Below are 21,171 nucleotides of genomic sequence, written 5' to 3' on the forward strand. Positions count from 1 at the left end.
AGTTTTGACTTGATATATGTAATGGCCATGATATGTTCTTTAACATTTATTAAATTGGAAGCATTTAGAGTTATTTAAAATCTAGAGATTTAATTATTTTATTTTAATTAAATTCTATTTATTAGTTCCACTTATTTGATTATGTTTTTGACATGATATTAAATTAGGTCTTGACATGTTCTTTGACATATATTAATTTGAGAATATTTGGATGAGCTTTGAAAACTTTATTAATTATTTTCTTTGTATGAAATTTAATTCACATAGTTATATTTAGTGTGTAATTAACTTATAACATGATACTAAATTAGGCCTTGGTATGTTCATTAACATATATTAATGTAAGAATATTTGAATAAGTTTTGAAATTTAGAGATTTTAATTAAATGAATTAATTAAAATTATTTAATGGTTCCATTGATTTAATTATGTTTTTAACTTGATATATGTAATGCACTTGACTTGTTCCTTAACATATATTAATTTGGAATCATTTGAAGTTAATTTAAAATTTAGAGAAATTAATTAACTAGTTTAATTAATTTTTATTTAATTGTTCTATTCATTTAAATGAATGTTTGACTTGATATATGTAACGACCATGTTATGATCTTTGACATATATTAATTAGGGAATATTTTGATGAGATTTGAAATCTAGAGAAATTAATTATTTTATTTAATTAATTTTCATTTTTATTGCATTAATGATTTAATCAAGTATTTGACGTTGATTGTATGTTTAAATCATGATTTTGGACTTGTATTATATTCATGAAATCATGTTTTCAATATTAAAAAATTATGTTATTATAGCGTGTAACGAATTGCACATTGAATATTCAACATTGTATATATTTGCATGTGTAATGAATCGCACATTGAAGATTCAACATGGTATATGCCATTATAGGCTTGAATCGTTAGGACATGGTTTGTGTGGTTTCACCCTACTTGTGCTTGGTAGGTAGTTTCATGCATTGTACTTGAGTATATGTCATGAACTTGTTGTTTTTGGAAAGCTTGTAAGGACTTGAGTATATGTTACGGTTAGGGTTCGACTCTAGTACGGGAGATAAGAGTTCTCCCTATAACATTAAGTACGCACTAGGTAATACTTTGTGGGTTGTAATTACCCAAAATCACTTGCAAGTGCGTAATACTTTGTGGGTTGTAATTACCCGAAATCACTTGCTTGGTCATGAGACCATATGTCCTAGTCTTTCCACTACTTGATTTCGCATTAATTTCAAGTTGTTAATCATTGATTACTTGTAACTTGTAATTTGTTGTGTGTGTTTTCAATTTCATTTAGTATACTTGCGCTTTGTATACTTGCTTCGTGTATTTAAACCTCATATAGTATACTTATGCTTGTATATTTTCTTTACGTATATTTGAATTCCATTAAGTATACTTGCACTTTGTATACTTGCTTCATGTATTTAAATCTCATATAGTATACTTGTGCTTGTATGCTTGCTTTATGTGTATTTAAATTCCATTTAGTATACTTATACTTTTATACTTGCTCCGTATGTATTTAAATTTCATTTAGTGTACTTATACCTTGTATGTTCACTTTATATGTTTTTCAACTTTGTTTAGTATACTTGTACCTCGTATACTTGTTTCGGTATATTTAAAATTTCATTTAGCATGCTTGTACCTAGTATGCTTACATGTTGCGTATTTCATTTTCAATTGCATGAATATTGTGGTTTATGCTAGAAATACTCTAAGGTAGCTTAGGATGCTCTATCTCACATGGACATAGACGTTAAGTGGCATGAACCACGTTAGGTCATTTGCATGTTCATCTTTCTACAAGTAACTTTGGTTGCTCACCCTCATTGTTGGGATATTTTTTAGGTATGGAGATCATGTTTTGGGATACACAATATCCCTTAGTTGTCTTGTAAATTTGAAGTACTTCATTCATGCACTTGTTAGCATGAAAAGCCTTATTTTTGGTTTTATATGTCAAAACATGTATATTCAGTTTTAATTATGTAATGTGCACATAAGTGCACCTTTTAGAATGTATTTGACATGTATGTAATGTGGCTAAGGGCCTTTTATTTTTAAGTTACTTCTTTTAAGTATTTTAAGTTTCATGCTTAATTAATGAAATATAGGAAAATACGAAGTTTTAAGTTGTCATTTAAATTTGGATGGTGCAAAGTGTGCCCAAGCACACTCATTAGGACTCTTTTAATAAATTTGAGGTGTGACTAAGGGCCAAACGCCCTTTTCGTTTGCATATATGCATTTTGGTTTCAAATTTTGTTTTTAAAAGTCAATCTAGCCAAATTTCAGGTTTGATAGGTTGTATTTTGCATCGGGCATATTTGGGAGCCGCAGACTATTCCTACGCGCTTTAAAACACTTATTACATTTGTGTACACAATCGTTTTAGCACACAACTTCATATTCGGCCATTTGAACACTTGAAGCAAATTCCATTTTTAGGTTTTTTTTTTTTTTTTTTCAAAATCGAGTGTAAGGGCATTTTGGGGATTTCACATCAAAATTAAAATTTTCTTTTGACATATTCAGCTATAAAACATTATTTTAAGGCAGTTTCTTCTTTGTATTTTTCCAAAAAAAATCATCTAAGGGTCCAAAATTACTCTCTGTTCAGGTAAAATCAGCAAAATCAGCTGTTGTCAGCCAAGCCTTGGCCGCATGCGTAAGGGGGCTGCCTTGGTGCCCTCTTTGCCGCGTCAACTTCCAAATTTGTTTTTGCCCATTCTTCTTCGTCCGGACTCTGAATCAAGTGATTTTTGAGTCTAACTTTATTAATTTTTGGTCGTCTATCCAATGATGTGCTTGGTAGCACCCAAATCTTTCTAAAAATTACCATTTTGCCCCTAAGACTAAACTTCTCCGTTTTTAAAACATCGCTTCCACTTGTTTTCCTTTTGTTTTATGTGGCTTCATGGGAAGTCATGTTTATGTCTTAAGGATGACGTACATCTCTTGAGACTTGGTTTCCATGTGAAAAGACCATTTTGACCTTGGGGCCATACTTGATCTATTTTTGAACTTTTACTTCCGCGTTCATTCTCGTTGCGTTCCGTAATCTCATGGAAGGTTACTTTGGCGTCTTAGAGATATATTGCATTTCTAGAGACTTGGTTTCTATTTTTGCTTCCGCATTTCAGATCCATTTCAGGTCATCCTTTGGATCATCATAGGACGTACTGGCTTGAAAAACCAGGGCCGTCATAGAGGGCAAATGAGTAACTTTGCCAAAAAGCTACTAACCACCAAAGGGTGACACTTGGTACAAGGAGAACCAAGAGTTCATTTTTAAGACTTGCCAAACCCCCCTCTTTCTTCTCATTTTTTGCCCTTCACTTTCTCTCTCTAGTCTTTCTCCTTCTTTCTTTACAATTACAAATACACATATATCTTCATACTTTAACTCAATCTTTGAGCTAGTTAAGGTGGGATTCAAACTTAGAGCAAGAAAGCAAACTTACTCTACTCTTCAAAAGCTCTCATTTGAGACTACTCTTCCTACCATTTGGGGGATTTCAAAAATTGGAGGCTTAAAGGGCATGTTTGGTTTGCTACATGAAGGTAGGGATTTCTAATGCCTCAAAATTTGCCTTTTATTGAACATTCTTACCTTGATCTCTTGAAAATTCATTCTTGAATGTCAATTTGTGAAATAAGGTGGCTATGTGTTAATATTATGAAAGCATATTAGTGTAGAACCTTGTCAATTTGTGAAATAAGGTGGCCCTGGAGAGATACTTGTCAATATACACTGCCTTCTACAGCTGTGACTGTGAACACTTGATCAAATTGTGAAGAAGAGTAATTCAATACAATGTACTATCACAAACAAGTGTATTATGATATAACACAAGTGTGAAAAGACTTAATTGCCCCTGAAAGACTCTACAGCAAAATATCAACTTTTGTACAAGGGCTTGTGACCCTAATTAGCCTGCAGAATGAACTTTCAACACAATGTACCTTACTTAGGCCATTTGAATAGTCTTCTCAACAATGTGGAATGACCAAGCTTCCCTTGTAGATCAATGTAATGCACTGTGCATGCCAGAATTAGTTGAAACATAATGAAGTTGACATGTGACAGTCTTTTTGACATTTAAAGGGCAAACTCTAATTCAAAAGTGGGACCAACAGTTCGTTTTATCCAAACAGTGGATTTGGAATTGGGACTTCCAATCCCAATTCCAAAGCTTCCAATACTGTGCTGCCAAACGTACCCTAAGATATCTTCTTTAATTACCGATAATAGCTATATTCCTTTATTTTGACAAGCAAGTGAGTGGATAAACTTTATGAAAATAAACCTATTGGATTTCAAAATTAATGGGATGGACCGATGACTTTGACCGATTGGTTTGGCAGAATAAACGTGCAGTCCAAGTAAGTAGCTTTAATAATAATAATAATAAATAATAAATAATAAATAATACACGCCCTGACAAACACTCTCTCTGTGTCTCTTCTCTCTCTCTCTCTCTCTCTCAAGTCTCAACACAACTTTCTCTCTCATTCAATTGCCCAGAGATCAGAGATAAGTCTTTCTCTCAATCTGTTTCTCTCTCTCACACATAAACAGAACACATCATTCAGCAGTTCATGGAAAATCTGACCTCTTTGAAGAATCTCACTGTTGTTTCTTTGAGAAGTAACTATTTTTCCAGTTACATTCCGGGTGGGTTTGATTTCGATGAAGTGTTAGATCTGCCTTCCAATATGTTTAATGAGTCATTGGCTGTTGATTTCGGTAGGCAGAGTTTGAGATATTTGAATCTATCTTACAATATGCTTTTTGGGTCACTTTCACCGCAATCCGTGAAGAATATCCCGGCGAACGCTACAATTGATCTCTCCTTCAACAATCTCACCGGCGAAATCCCACAATTCATGGCCTTAGATAATCAGAAAACAGAGTTCTTCACCGGAAACACAGATTTCTGCGGCAAACCACTCAAGAAGCTTTGTATAATCCCTTCAACGCTCTCAACTCTGTCTAATGTCATAACAAACAACACTTCTCCGGTAATTGCGGTCATACCCAGAACAATTGACTCCACTCCAGTAACAAATTCACCAAATGGGTCTCCGAATTCTCCTAATCAACAACAGAGGGGGCTAAATCCAGGGACAATTGCAGGGATTGCAGTTGGGGATTTTGCAGGAATTGGCATTCTCGCTATGATATTCCTTTATGAGAAAAGGGTATCAAAGAAGACCCTTCAATGGCGAAGGATTCCAAAGCTCTCATGACCTGGTCGTGTCTGAGAATCACAAACGGTGAAGAGACATCGTTCCATCACAGCCAGCCCATCACCACCGCCTGTCAGATCATCCTCAGCGACTTCACCGGCCGAGTTCTCCACATCCGATCCCGTCACCGCCACTGCACTGACGTTCCGTGCTCTCTGCACCATCTTTGGTCACTGGTCCATTCCGTCTTCGTCCTCGCCAGCCTCTGTGCAACAACCTTGTCCCACTGATCTCACAGACCCAACTGATACGGAAAAAATGCTTTTGTTAGAAAGAGAAAGAGAGAGAGAGAGAGAGGAGAGAGAAATCGAGGGACGTACAACTGTACTGCCACGTGGACGGCCACCTGTTTCTGCCTAAGAAATCTGTCGCCCAAATATCATTTTTCAAAGGGTAAAGTACATTAACACCTTTTGAGGTTTGCTAAAAGAACAGACAAATGAAACTTAGCCTATTTTGGGACAAAGATACCCCCTCAAGTTTGATACACTTACCAAAGACACCCCAATGGTAATGAATTGACATTTTTGCCCTTTAACTTTTAAATTGACTAATTAAAATGTTAAAATGACCTTTCTAACCTTACTAATCTATTTCTTTCCTTTTCTCTTCTCTCTCGGTTCTCTCCTCCTGCAACACCAACACACACACATATATATACACACATATAGACACACACACACATATATATAGACACACATATAGACACATACACACATATATATATCCACACATATACACATATATATCCACACACATATATGTGTGTGTGTGTATACAGATACAAACATATATATATCCACACATACAAGGCGGCGACGGGCGGCAATGAGCTGTCGTCAAGGAGAATAACACTGGTGAATTAGATGATGATGATGTCGTCGGTGGCAGAGGTGTCGACGGTGGTTGTAACAGAGGCGGCGACGGTGGTTGCAACAAAGGCGCTGACGGTGGTTTTCAGATCTGCAAATCGCGTGGACTTCACGCGCTTACAATCCTCTTCTTCCTTCAATACCCACTGCAGCCGCCGCCGCCACAACACCCACCACCACCACTACCGCCACACAATTGGCTTCGCTCCCACACCCCTATATACCAGCATCATCACCGGACCACCACCACCGACCACCACTCGTTTCAACACCATCCCACCTGAAAATTAACACCCAAAAGCCATACCCAATTTTCTTTTTCTGTGTTTATATATATATATACCACTCGTTTCATATATATACACTGAAGAAATTTGTTGTGTTGTTCTTTCTTGGTCTATTTTTTTCTTTGCGGCTGTGTATAGAGAGAGAGTGTGCCTATTCTTTGTGGCTGTGTATAGAGAGAGAAAGACAATGTATTTTAGAGAGAAAGAAACGCTGTATTTTAGAGAGAGGGGGCAAGGGTAATTTAGTCATTTAATTATTTTGATATTTTATAATTATAATTAATTAAATAGTGAAGGGTAAAATTGACTTTTCACGGAATTTTAAGCTCTGTTTGGATTGTAAATTTGATAAGGGGGTGTCTTTGTCCCAAAATAGCCTAATTTTCATCTGAGTGTCCTTTTATCAAACCTCAGGGGGTGTTAGTGTACTTTACCCTTTTTCAAATTATATATATAGAGAATTAGGAGTTTTAAATCACAAATTGATCTACTTTAAAAGTTGATTTTTTATTTTTATTTTGATTGAATTAAAAAAAATAATTACAAATGTATTTAGACTTATTGTTATTATCCAAAATATCCTCCAAACTATGTATTTGTATTTTAGAAAATAATTGTTTAAAATGGACCTCTTGCTTGAATCCTTCAGGACTATTTATAAAGACTATTTTCAGTGATCGAAAACAATTATACTTCTTTCTTACAATGTTTGAATTTAAATCCCTTATTTGAATTCAAACATTCTTATTTGAAACTTCTCCCTTCTTAAAAAAAACGCGTTCTTATCCACAAAGTGAGGACTTCTAATGACGCAGCATCATGATCAAAGTCTGCTTTACCATTTTGTTGGCTATATTACTTTGTTTCTAACCAAAACAACATCAATCAGCTATCGCCATGTCGCCAATTGATAATTAATGTTGAGGTGCAAATACTTATAAGAGTTGCCAACAATTTCACTTTTAAATAAAAGTCTTTAAGGATAACAATATTCAATTTTTATCACTAAAAATACACATTCTTTCTTCCAATCAACTAATGACATGCAATTGAATTAAAAATTAAATTTAGGATGCAAACAATTACACAACAATTTTGATTAAATGTACTTGACAATTATAACAATTAAATTTGCAGAGAAATGAAAGTATAAATGAGACTGCAAAATCGATATTTAATCATTTGATTGAAATAATTTTAATGGGTATCGCATTACATCCAACCAAGGCTAGATTTGTTCAATTACAAAATACGCAAGTCATTATACAAGGTATTTTAGAGAATAAATCAGAATAGTCATTTCTCTGCAATTAAGTTTTAAATATGATGACTATTCATATTTTAAATATGATGACTATTCATTTTTTTTTATTTTTTGATCACTCTAAAGTAATTTTGTTTAGAATTGATCACTAAAATCCTACATTTTATTAATCAACTTACTTAAGGCCTCTTTAGGACACAATTTGTTTTTAGTATTTTGTTTTTGTCGGTTACTGTAACAATGAACAATGTAAAATACATATTTCGTAAAATTGTTTTGTTTTGCACATTGCTGAAACGTTTTGTAAATAGTGGTCAAAAATCAAAATATGAAATTAATATTTTGATGTGTTTCCGCACTGTGCCGTTTGGTACACAGAATTATTAAGTTTTTTATTTTTTTAAGAACTCTTAAATGAAAATTTTAAACTAGCCATTATATTTTTTAAACTTGCAACACTTTTTACTAAACATATTTTCATATTTTTGCAACAAATAGATGTTACCAAACATATTTTCAATTATATTTCAAAATACTTTATAACGAAACACTTATTTTATTTTGAATTAAAATAAAACGTAAAAAACAAAATGCATACCAAACAAGTCCTTAGACATTTAAGAGAAGTTGAGGCTTTTATAGGCAGTTTCACTTAGTTTAAATAACCAAATATGTACTTGACATGTGTTCCATGACTCCATTTTCTCATCAATGAAATACTACGGTTACTACCCAATGGGCAAACATGACCACTTGTATCTACTCTTTTACTCTCCCTGTATTGTATTCTAATGTTATTGTTCTTGCTTCTGATTTAGCCCTTGACACGTGTGATAATCCAATAGAGTCCAGGTTTTGTTGCAAACAAAAGACAACTTGATTATTAATTCCAGCTTAAATTTTACGATATTGCTTCACTTGTAATCTAAAATTATAAACCCTTTTGCAAATCTGTTGTTAATCAAACTGCCTCGATCAACTTGGTATTCTCTTTCAGTTGGATAGAATGATAGATCACTTTAATCCACTTGCAGTGTGGATAACACACACGTGTGTTTATATATAAAAGTATAAAAGAGAGATTCTCTTTTTAGTCAGTCTTTGCGCGTGATAAAGTTGGACCAGGAACGTGTATCACAGCTTTTCTTTTTCCTCTAGAGAATCATTATTGAACATGAAAATGATATTGGAAATAAAACAAAAAAGAAAAGGGCAATCAAATTTTAATAATTAATTAGCATTTGGTCATATATAACTCATACAACTCTATGAACTTTATAAATCAAAATTACGAAGGAGTGACTCGTGCTGACCAATGTTCCACGAGAAACATAAATGATACTATCAAAAGGCATTTCTATGGTGACCAATGTTCCACGGGAAACCAATGAAACACTAACAAAGATATTTCTTTGTGGAAGAGAGAGATTGGCATAGAAAAATCGCCCATTTTGGTAGTACTTCCCTACTTATATTTTCTCACGCTTAGTGGAACATAATGATGTCATGGAAATCAAGTGTCCTGACAGAAAATAAATTTGCCACTCATTTGGATTTACAATTTCATCAAAAATAATTATAATAATAATAAATAAAATAAATATTTTAATAATAAAATAATTATGTGCTCAACTATCTGATTTTCATTAGTGAGAATGCACACAATATTAATCGCTGATGTGAACCGATCGTATTTTAATTATCAAATTTAGATGGTAATCAAATCACCATATCTCATTTGGTAAGTGTTCGGGTATCTAGTCCATCATACATGTTCATTTATTATTGGTTCACATCAGCGGTTAGTATGATGTGGATGACCTAAATATTATATATATATATATATATATATATATATATATATATAATGTTGGCCTATCATGCATGTTGAAATAATTGAGCTAGATATTTAGGGAGAAAAAAAGATTAAGTGAGCAAAGTGTAGAGGGAAGAACATTAATATTTTATCCCACTTGATTAGGATTAGAATGGTCAGAGTATCTAATTAATCATATCTCATATCTGATTAATGGTTTCCAAATGGCCGTCCTCTTTATAAGGACTGATAAATAAAGTTTTATTTATTTTGGTTAAAATAATTCTGATAAGTAAATTAAAAAATAATGAAGAGAGTTGAAAATTAATGGTGTATTTGAAGAAAAATTTAGTTGCGGTCGTTATAACGTGTAACAGGCACATCTGAATTATACGTGTAAGCGTGTATTTGTGACAATAAACAATAAAATCGGTAAGCGCAACTAAGTTTTTTTTTTGATGTACTTCATTTTTTTGTATATACAGCATTGGTAATTTACAAAGTAAAGTTTATACATAGGGAAGATTATGAAAATCAATTGAATTCCGTGATCGCAGGCAATAAAATCCAATTCCAAAATATTGTAAAAAATTGCAATATTTCAGCCTATTGATGGTGCCAAATAAGGACATTGAGAACAAACGTCTATAAAGCCAAAGAATAAATTAGTTGTATGAATAAAGTATTCAAATGAAGACTAAGACCACATAATGTTGTTTAGGTTGTTAGTCAGACCAATATTACTAGTTTGTGTTTATTTTTTTATTTTATTTTATTTATTATTATTATTTTTTTTGAGACATTATTTGACTAGGAAAACCAAATCAGTCGAGTGGGTAGGAATAGGATATAAATGTACAAAGTAGAGAGAAACTTTATGAAACATTCCTAGCTAGCTAGCCCTCAACACATAACAATGACCTTGCTTTCACTTCTGTTTCAATTGATTTCTTTGTTACTTTCCTTTTTAATCTCCTCATCCACCACCGTCGTATCTTCAACTTCACCATATAAGATACCAAGGCTCAGTGTAATCCTACAAGAACCTGATACACAACCACCACCAATCTCAGAAGACTTCGAAACCTTTTTTTACGACCAAACACTGGATCACTTCAATTACAGACCCGAAAGCTATGCCACTTTCAAACAAAAATATGTAATCAATTCTCAGTATTGGGGTGGCGCCAAGGAGCGCGCGCCAATCTTCGTTTATTTTGGTGCCGAGGCTCCATTGGATGGTGACATACCTTTAGTTGGCTTTCTAACTGATCATGCCCCTCATTTTAAAGCTCTCTTAATCTATATAGAGGTACACTACTAAATCCATCACCTCTTTATCTTAAAACTATTTTGAGTGTGAATATATATCTATATATATATTAAACTCTGACAATATTGGTCATGATCAGCATCGTTATTATGGAATATCAATTCCATTCGGATCAATGGAAGAAGCGATGAAAAATGATACTACTCGCGGTTATTTCAACTCAGTCCAAGCAATAACAGATTATGCAGAGATAATCATATATCTCAAGAACAAATTCTTTGCTCAGGAGTCTCCTGTTATTGTCCTTGGAGGATCTTATGGAGGAAGTAAGCATCTATGATAATATTGACCACGTATATATATGTATATATACACACATCATTTTTTTCTCTTTATTCCCATACTATATACTATTTTCCAATTCAAAATTTTCAGTGATTGCATCGTGGTTTCGGCTGAAGTATCCCCACATCGCCCTCGGAGCTCTAGCTTCATCAGCACCCATCCTTTACTTCGATGATATCACTCCTCAAAACGGATATTATGCAATTGTCACGAAGGATTTCAAGGTATTAATTAAAATTAAATTTCACAATTGTTTATTTTCTTAATTTCAACCATGAGCCATTCAAGTGATATTGGTACGATGAAGTGCTGCAGGAAGTCAGTAAGAGTTGCTATCAAACTATACTAAAATCATGGTCTGAAATCGATAAAGTCGCCTCTCGGGAAAATGGTCTTTCAGTTCTTAGCCAGAGATTCAAGACTTGCTCGTAAATATATACCCCATATATATAGTCTTTCACTAACTCTTTTTTCCACTAATTTACTTGTATAATTTTCTTGTCAAAGAAATGAATGACTTTCATATTGGTTCAGGCAGTTAAAGAGATCGCTTGAGCTCAAAGACTACTTAGAAACCATTTATGCTGTTGCAGCTCAATATAATCATCCACCAACATATCCGGTTACCGTTGTCTGCGGTGGCATTGATGGAGCATCTGAGGAAACTGATATTCTTGGCCGGATTTTTGCCGGTGTCGTTGCTTATAGAGGGAATCGATCATGCTATAATACCACTGTAACCCCTAGTCAAACAAGTGTGGGGTGGAGATGGCAAGTAAGTTGCATCCGGACTATGGAATTCCATATTTGGTTTAGTTTTTAAAAAGCAATTTTCAAGAATTCAAAAATAAAAAATAAAAATAAGAGAGAGAGAGAGCCAAAGAAAAAAGAAAAAAGGATAATTAAAAATTGTTATCTGAAAACCTTAATTATTTTAACTAAGTTTATTTTTTATTTTTAAATTTTTTTTTTTTTTCGGTATTAAAATTTTCTGTTCTGTTCTCAGGAATCGAAATAAAGAAATTGAACCAAACAGATTCAAAACAACTAATTATAATTATCTTTTATTGAATTATTGTTTAGCGTATTTAAACATCTAATGAAATGGTGATGCTTTTTAAATTATTGGTTGGTGCATTTAGACATGTAGTGAAATGGTGATGCCCATTGGTCGTGGTAGCAATGATACTATGTTCCAACCTTCACCTTTCAATTTAAATGACTTCGTCAACATGTGCAAGGATTCGTATGGCGTCCCACCAAGACCTCATTGGGTCACAACCTATTATGGAGGCCATGTATGTACTTTTGTTTGATTTTTTCTTAATTATTTATAGACTTATTAAATAAGTATTAGAAGTTATGATATTCATTTTCATGGCTCATTGTAGGATATAAAATTGGTTCTCCAAAGGTTTGCCAGCAACATCATTTTTTCCAATGGACTGAGAGATCCGTATAGTAGTGCCGGGTATTTGAAAAAGACATTTTTATTTTTCATTTTTTTGTTAATTAAAAAATAAAATCAATCAATTAGTTTAATTGACCTAATATGCTTATTTTCTCTCCTCTGATCCATCACAGGGTATTGGAGGACATATCTGACTCTCTCCTTGCCATCTATACAGCAAAAGGTATTTATGGACATTATCAATCAGACCAAACAATTTATAGGGCTGGCTCAGCTTGCATGTATAATTAATACACAGAGAGAAGATCGAGATGATATTCATCTATGCATATATTTATGTATAATAGGAGAGACATAGTTTCTGAAAGAAAAAAAAAATTAGGAGAGGCTTAAATTATTATATAAAAATATATCTTATAATAATGTTTATATATCAGAAACATAGTGCAATTAAGCATATATATATATATATATATATATATATATATGCATGAATACTTACCCATCTAGGTTTAAAATAGTATTAATATTTCAAGAGATTTACACTATATGCTTAATTTGCAGGATCTCATTGTTTAGACATACATGGAGCAAAGGAAACCGATCCAAATTGGTTGGTCAAGCAACGACAGATGGAAATCAAGATCATTGAAGGATGGATCACAAAGTACTTTGCTGATCTTCATGCAATCAAGAAATAGAACATCAATTGTTGAGCATTTTAGTAATAATAGGGAAATAATGTTGGTGTAGAACAAAATTAAACCATGTAGCCTATATATGTATCCAATTAACTGTCACCTCAAATTCATTGTGATACAAAAGTCTCCTCTGCTGCTGCTGCTGCAAATGATACTGTTTGGGAAGTTTTAAACTTCTTTTATATTGGTCTTGCTGATTTCCTTGCTCTTTTTGATGTGGTGTAATGAAGCTTTGCTGGTGGATTTGTTGCTGATAGAAGTTTGGCTGCATATCTGGTTTGAGTTCAGCTAGAATGGAAGGTCATGACATCAGTTTTTATGTATTTTGACAAGAATTTTCTAGTGCAGCATGGTCTGTTTAAAGGTCTTCATGAGCTGTTTTAGTCCGTTTAGGTTTACTGCTATGTAAATGGAGTCCATTTACTACTTCTTCTTTTTTTTTTTTTTTTTTTTTTTTTTTTTTTTTCCTGCTGGGGAGTTCATCTCCTATTTGTAATTGTATTACTTTTTCTTTATATATAAATAAAAAACACACCGTTCACGAAGAAAAATAAAAATAAAAAAAACATTATAAGCTTTAAAAAACCACTTCACAATTATGTGGAAAGTGGCAAGTTGAGCGGGAAGGCTTCTTACTTTTCCCTCACGAAGTTGGCCCCTAGTCTTTGGAACCCATCATGATTGCCCCTCACTACTGCTCAATTATATGCATTATTATTCATGGTCAAAACCGTCTCATCAAATTTGAGAAGGAAATTAAGTACTAAAATAATGGACCAAATATTGGATATTTCTTTGCAGATGGTAAAAGTTTGACTTGAGATAAGAAATGATTGAGAGTTGATAATCTCTTTGTTTGAAAATTTGGTCAAGTTAGTCATGTTAGGGTCACACTATTTCATTTATTGGGGTTATATTTTTTAGTGTAAAGTGCATTAAACCCCTTCAACTATACTCCAAATGCAACTAACCCCCCTATACTACAAATAACCCTCTTCAACTATGGTTTTTGTTAGTCTTGGGACAAAGAGTGTTATTCCGTTTTCCTTCCTTCACCGAAAATTCGTAAAGTCCATTTTGCCCTTTAAGTGAAAGTGTGGTTTTTTAGGCTGAGATGTAAGTTTTAAATTGGTGAAATTATGTGGGACCCCTTTATCACAACATCCACTAAAATGTCAACACCTAGCCAACCTTATCAACATAACTGATACCCAATCTTATCTCTCCCCTCACCATACCCATACATACATACATACATATATATATATATTGTAATATTGTTCATCTTCTTTACAAGAAGTGACCCATGAAAAAAATACCTTGCCCCAAATGAACTCTAAAAAAATACCTTGCCCCAAATGAACTCCTCTTTCTCCCTCACTGGCTATATATATATATATATATATATATATATATAGATATATCACTCGTTAGCTTGTATAATTATTCGACAATTGAAGAATTTTCAGAGTTTGCATAACAATGACAGATGACTGCATCAGATTCAGCAATAGTGATGGTATTTTATTGTGGATTGAGATTGAGCTTCAAGATTGGGCAACTGTATTATTATTTTTTTTTAGAGACCCACTCTTACTATACGTCTCTCTCTCTCTCTGAAATTGTTTGGTGAGGGCTAACCTGAAACTTGCAGGAGAAGAGAATGTTGGTGAAGATTGTGCTTCAGAATGTTATTTCGACGAAGAGACCCACCGACGTGGCTATTGTAGCGGCGGTGGTGTCAATTAAATTTCTGTTATATTGGTTTGTTGATGGGTGGAGAATTATGCGATGGGTTTGCTTGATGATCGGTGATAAAACAGGTTTTCTGATTGAGTTGCTTGTGATTGTCTTTGCTTTCGATTCGGTTTTGCAAAGAGTTTGGCAATGGGCTTAGAATTTTGCGATTGGGTTTGGTGATCGGTGATAAAATATTCATGGCGGTTTTCCGATTGGATTTACTTTTGATTGGGTTTTGCAAATCAGTTCTTTGCGATTGGGTTTGGTGATGGTTAAGAATTTTGCGATTGGAGTTAAAATTTACGATTGGGTTTGCTTGTGATTGGGGTTAAGAATCAGTTATGCTATTGTTAAAATCAAATTTCTCTATCTTCTGGATGAAAACTTGCCATGAATATGGACTGGTATGTGTACACGACCTATATAGAGAGAGAGAGAGAGAGAAAGAAAGAGGTTCCATTAAACAAAATTAAATGATGTATACATATATAGGCAGCTATAGATGAACTCATTCTCTGTAAAACATACAATATATATACATATACATATATATATATATATATATGTATATATATTGGCAGATAGAGATATACTCCACAGATCGACGAGGAAGAAGGACAAAATGTTAGGGCGTGTTGCATACTAGTTGTGTTCAAATGTCTTTAAAGGTTATTATGGTCTTTTACATTCCATAAGGGCTCTATGGTCATTTAGAAAAATATGGGCTATCACGTGCAAAGCATATGTTAGAAGTCCATTGGCCGGTTGCCGAATTGGGTAAAGTGCAACAGACAACATAGTTTAAGGGGGTTTTATGCTACTTTAGAATTTTAGGGGTTTTTTTTTGCTTATGGGGTATAGTTGAGGGGGGTTTATTGCACTTTACCCTATTTTTTTTTTATGGAATCCGCATTGCTATAAATACATCCTGATATACTCTATATTTTAGACATGTCAGTGTTTATATTATTGTTATTTTAAATGTGTACGCGATTACAGTTGTTCTTCATTATATATAATAGAGAGATTCCATATTCAAAACGAGTTTTTAAGTAAAAAAAAATTAATCGGTTCTTAGTGAACTGGCCCGAGAGACATCGATACACTGGTGTATATGGGTTCATTACTCATGATGCATGTACATATTTATTAGGTTCATGTGAATCATGTTATTTATTTATTTATTTATTTTTATTGCGTGGACCCATCTAGGAGCAGAGCCATAAATATTTTTCAGGAGACGTATTGTTTATATATAAATCAATGTTAAGGATATATATATATAGATAGGTTGTTATAATTAAAGAGAAATATATTTTTGGAATGAGATAAATTAATAGGGACAATACTTGCCTACTCATTGGTGAGTAGGAAGTATATGCTTACTTTGATATTTTGCAAAATTGGTAGAATATGGGTCCCTACAATATAAAATAATAAAAATTAAAAGGTTTGATAAGTTATTCGGATTAAACCCATTATGATCCAAATCTAACTCTCTTCCTCTCTCTCACGTTACTCTTTTTCTCCAGTGAATGAATGAGAAGGGGATCTTGTCGAAAAAAAAAACATTTTATAATTCTTAAATAAAATAATATTACAAGATACAAATAAAGTTCTGGATGATGAATAGAAAGAATAACTATAAATGTAATAATACATAGATATTTATTTTTCTCTAAAAAAAAAAAAAAAAAAAAGTAATAACAATCTATCCTGCAATCAACAAATTATCTATCAAACCATGTGAACCAGATTTTATAAAATTTGATGTACTTTAGATCAAAATAATCACATTAAATCATGGAAGATGAAAGTCAAAACTTCCACTATTAGCAGATTAGGGTTTCAGTGGAATAGTTTGAGAGAGAGAAATAGATGGAGAGTTAAATTAGGATTTGATTTGATTTGCATCCAATTGGGTTAACTCGGTAAGCATTCAAATTTTTTAATTTTTATTATTTTCTATTTTAGGGACACTTGTCACATTACTTTTACGTCATATCAGGGTAAACATGTACTTCCTATTCATCGGTGAGCAGGCAAGTATTGTCCAATTAATAAATTATATATGTAGAATATAAAGAAACAATTTAAGAAATTAGGAAAACAAAGAAGAAAAAAAAAAAACACTTTAATGGATGGAGAAAATATAGGGGCATATAATATAAGGAGAAGGAAAAAATCCAGGGGCTTTAACTCCCTCCGTCCCTGAACCACCCACTTTGTTCGTATATGACTTTAAACCATTCAAAGCCTGATTAGATTATCAATAATAGATTTTGTTGTACCGTCCAAATCAATATGGTGTATTTTTGGATCATATGATTGTATGATTGCATGAATATTGTTACTTGAGCTGGTCCATGCATGCGACTTGTTATTTATTTTTTTACTTTTGGAAATTATGTGACTGGTTCCACTGCTTCAAACTTCAAATATGTTATTATGAACGTGTAGGATCATATTTGCAACCTATACATTGTGAGTTGACAAACCAACAAACCTTTTTGCATATTCTTGAAGTGGTATGGACTACGAAAGAACTAGTAGCTAAACCAGACATGAAGAGTATTTTTTGGGGCGAAGTTAAGAAAGGCAATTAATGGAGTGCATATTTTTTAACCCATTTTCTTTTGACAAGGGTCCAGCCACTCCTTGTTATTTATACCCGTATGGCCTAATCAGAAGGACATACATAGTGTTTATTCCATTATTTTAGACTAATGGAAAGATGACATGTGGCGAGTCCCAATGAACTTGCCACACAAAAATGAACTTGCCACACAAAATTAGTACTCCAATTATCCAAAAAAACAAAGGAGGGTGTGACATGGAATTATTAATGTGGTCCACTAATAGAAAAGAGGTATATGGTAAGTTCCAGTGGAACTTGCCATGTCAGAGTGCAATGCTGACAAATATTCCTTTGGAATATTAAAACCACGTGGAATTACTGATTAAAGGAAAGTGGTGAGTCCTAGCAGGATTTACCAACTTTGGATTTGATGTCTTTAAAAGTGTAAGGAGGCAACATGTAGTTGTTATTATGAGTGTAACCTCGTAAGAATATCCAAGTGAAAGGTCAACTAGCCAATGCTTTAATAACACGTGGCGAGTTTTAGTAAACTTGCCACGGCAGATTAGTTCTTTTAAAGATGAATTTATTAGAAGATCCTATAGGATACCAATTAAATGGATATTTTCCATTTAAAATCGAAGTTGACCAAGTCAGAAGAAGGAGAACGTGGGCCTGGATTCTCTCATCATTTTTAGGAGGCTTCAACGTTTATTAAGTCAACTGTTTATGCAGAAGAAAGGGAAGTAGGTTGGATGAATATATATATAGATATATTCTAAGAAGCTAACCACGATGAGGAAGCTCGTAAAATCAAGGAGGTCATGGCACCATGAACTCCAAAACCTGGAAGGAAGGTCTCAAGGAGGGAAGTTACCTAAAAATCCAAGGGAACGTGGTTGACAGGAGATCATGGGCAATGATGTATATTTCTGGAAATATATTTATATATATTTTACTGTGAAGAGAAAAATCGCTGAAGTCTTGGGGCCACGACGCATGTATTCCAAACCAAAAAGGAAGGTCTAGTTGAGGAGGTTACTAAAATCAAGGAAATGTGGGTGTAGAAGGATAAGGGAAACGTGGGTTATGGAATAACTTCCATATATGAGCATGATGTATGGAATTAGAGGAAGAGAATGATTCTAAAGAAGGAAGGGGTTACAAGAGATCGTGGAGCACTTAATAAGTTGGCAGTAATGTTATCTTATGCAACTACTCTACTAACCGAAGCAGTTGTTGAAGAATGTGGATAAACAGGGATGATAAAATCGTGTCTGAAAGGGGAAGAAGTTTACGGCATGAAGAAGAACATGGAGACGTAGGACATGTGTCGACCTATGGAGAAACCAAGTGGAAAATATTTTGCAAGAATTATCTAAAAAATGAGGTTGTGGAGAGCATGGCTGGAATTTGCAACAGAGATAGAAGGAGGAAGTTACAACTGCCAAGAAATCATGGGACACTTGGCAGTCCAAAATTTGGCCACGTGGAAATCGCTGGAGCTGCCACTTCAAGCTACTGTATGGATGGAAAGCTCTATAAATAGAGCACTTAGAGCTAGTTTGCTGTAATACCCCTAGTTTCCAAAAGGATAGAATGGGAATTTAATTTTGATAATTTTGATTTTTATTGCATTTTTAATATGTGAGTTATGTGTTTTGGTTTGTTTAATTGATTAAGTGTGTATTTATTTTTAAATTAATGATTTACTTAAATTTGTTTTAATTAATTACTTGGATAATTTGATTGAGTTAATTGTTTTATTTAAATTATTTAGTTGATTTTTATTATGTTTTTTTTTTTTTTTTTTAGTTAATTGGTGTGTATTTGATTTAATTATTTACGTGTATTAGTTGACTATTATTAATTACTGTAATTACGTAATTGTATAGTTAATTCACGGTTTATAGGAGTTGGTGTCGTGACTTAAGGTTTTAGGTGTCAAGATGTAGCCGCCTTGTTAATTTGCCTATTAAGATGTTTTATTCTTAGAATACAACTAGAATTAGGGTTTAGGGTTTATAAATCTATAAATATACATATGTACATTCTACCTAGGGTTGCAAACAAATAAAATTCCCGGAGAAACAAAGGAAGGAGTTAGAGAGAAACGCAGAGTAACCTTGGTTGATTATTAAAGCAGTTCAAAGAGGAAGGCACGGGGTGTTTCTGGGTTGAACCAAAGCACTAGAGGAGCAGACTTGTAGTTAGGACACAAACGTATCTTACAGAAACTGTGGAATTAAAGTTTCAAATCTGAAACTCAAAGGCAAGTTTTTGATCTTCTCTTTCCCAGGAATTTGTGTTCTATGCATGCTTAGTTACACTCCAAGAATTAAAGTAAGACTTAATTACATCGTTTATATATGTTGAAACAGTTTCTAACATCTTTGAATTTAATCTGTTTAGCAGTAGTTTGCAAGTTCAGTTTGAAACTCTGATTGTCGTTGTTCTATAAACTGATGTTTATTTCCATTCTTGTTCATATAACTCTGTCTTGTGATTAATTTGGGATGAGGATAGGAATTTAAAATCTGTAATAAAACTGTTTTTAAAGACTGAAACCTCCGGAGTCGAAGATGACAGATGCAGAACAAGCCAGGGCTTTTAGGGGTGAGAGCAGGCTCAAAAAATGGAGGGAGCTTGCTCCCAAAACACTAGAGCCGGCTTTCTAGGGGTGAGAGCCGGCTCCCACCCATCTAGATCTGGCTCCCAAGGAAGGGGAGCCGGCTCTCCTAGTTTGGAGAAGGCTCTGTGAAACTTAGAGCCTTCTCTTTCTCTTAATGGTGCGTAAAATTGAAATTTTATGTTATGTTTGGCTGAGTCTAAGTTTCTGGAATGGTTTAAAGGCTGTTGTAGTGATGTAATACACTGCTTAAGATGTATGAAATAATTAAGAAGCAAGCTTACATTCAGAATCTAGGATAGAATTAACATCAGTTTGATCGAAGGTCTGTATGTGGTTAAGGGAGCAACTGACTTGTGTTGCAGACTGATTTGCAATTTGATTTCTTTGTGTGATCTTAAGTTTTAATCATGTTCTGTAGTTGAGTTATGAGCATTATGTTATTTAAATACATGTATGCTTTGTTGGGATTGATTGATAATTTAAATCTGTTATACCTCTCATTTGTTACAACACTATTTGGAGGAGATTTGATGCCTTTACATGTTCTTAGGTTTGGAATCATGTTTTGCAGCTCTGTTATAAGCATGTTATTATTTAATAATGTGTATGCTTGGTTGGAATAGACTGATGTTTAAGTCTGTACATAAATGTATCAATTATAGTACTGTTTGGAGAAGTAAGTTTCATAAACCTGTTTTATTAAACTTAATGGACTGAAACTTGGGTTCTAAATCTTTCCGTCAAGGCATGACTTAGTTACACCCATGTTTAACTATACTTATGTTAGACCAAATTTATATACACCTTGCTACGGAACTGCATCGATTTATGGACAAGTTGAAGAATGTAAATGCTTAGATTATTTTAGCAGCTTACATTATTGGAATGTTATTGTTAGGCCTTATAATGAATGCCTAATATTGATATATATGTATTAGATTATAATGATGCATATTTTGGAGAATGGTTGTTGAAT

At 33.4% G+C, this 21,171-nt stretch overlaps 2 protein-coding genes across 3 annotated transcripts; both read left to right on the forward strand.

Moving 5' to 3' along the window:
- The first annotated feature begins 4,625 nt into the window (after window positions 1-4,625).
- Window positions 4,626-5,636, forward strand: LOC132309024 (probable LRR receptor-like serine/threonine-protein kinase At4g37250). Its single transcript, XM_059807378.1, has 2 exons — window positions 4,626-5,228; window positions 5,310-5,636. Exons 1-2 carry the CDS (start codon window positions 4,626-4,628, stop codon window positions 5,634-5,636), a joined length of 930 nt encoding a protein of 309 aa, XP_059663361.1.
- Window positions 5,637-10,353: 4,717 nt separating this feature from the next.
- On the forward strand, window positions 10,354-13,616 carry LOC132306100 (uncharacterized). Of its 2 annotated transcripts, none has more exons than XM_059803329.1 (9): window positions 10,354-10,827; window positions 10,928-11,114; window positions 11,224-11,357; window positions 11,449-11,561; window positions 11,668-11,908; window positions 12,375-12,431; window positions 12,525-12,604; window positions 12,718-12,767; window positions 13,109-13,616. In XM_059803329.1, exons 1-9 carry the CDS (start codon window positions 10,432-10,434, stop codon window positions 13,243-13,245), a joined length of 1,395 nt encoding a protein of 464 aa, XP_059659312.1. In that variant the 5' UTR covers window positions 10,354-10,431; the 3' UTR covers window positions 13,246-13,616. The 2 variants fall into 2 exon arrangements, with proteins under 2 accessions (XP_059659312.1, XP_059659311.1); XM_059803328.1 differs by having other exon boundaries at window positions 10,360-10,827; window positions 12,276-12,431.
- The last annotated feature ends 7,555 nt before the right edge of the window (window positions 13,617-21,171 follow it).

The sequence above is a fragment of the Cornus florida genome, unplaced genomic scaffold, assembly GCF_030987335.1.
Source record: "Cornus florida cultivar Cherokee Brave unplaced genomic scaffold, ASM3098733v1 CherokeeBrave_3.0.0_Hap2_Chr05, whole genome shotgun sequence".
Classification (NCBI taxonomy): domain Eukaryota; kingdom Viridiplantae; phylum Streptophyta; class Magnoliopsida; order Cornales; family Cornaceae; genus Cornus; species Cornus florida.

Bases quoted from the DNA above. Each gene is read 5' to 3' on its own strand.
- LOC132306100 (XM_059803328.1), top strand. From the start codon at position 10,432: ATGACCTTGCTTTCACTTCTGTTTCAATTGATTTCTTTGTTACTTTCC. The intron at 10,828-10,927 runs GTACACTACTAA...GGTCATGATCAG, and splicing joins CTCTCTTAATCTATATAGAG to CATCGTTATTATGGAATATC. The intron at 12,432-12,524 runs GTATGTACTTTT...GGCTCATTGTAG, and splicing joins CAACCTATTATGGAGGCCAT to GATATAAAATTGGTTCTCCA.
- LOC132309024 (XM_059807378.1), top strand. From the start codon at position 4,626: ATGGAAAATCTGACCTCTTTGAAGAATCTCACTGTTGTTTCTTTGAGA. The intron at 5,229-5,309 runs GTATCAAAGAAG...CAAACGGTGAAG, and splicing joins TATTCCTTTATGAGAAAAGG to AGACATCGTTCCATCACAGC.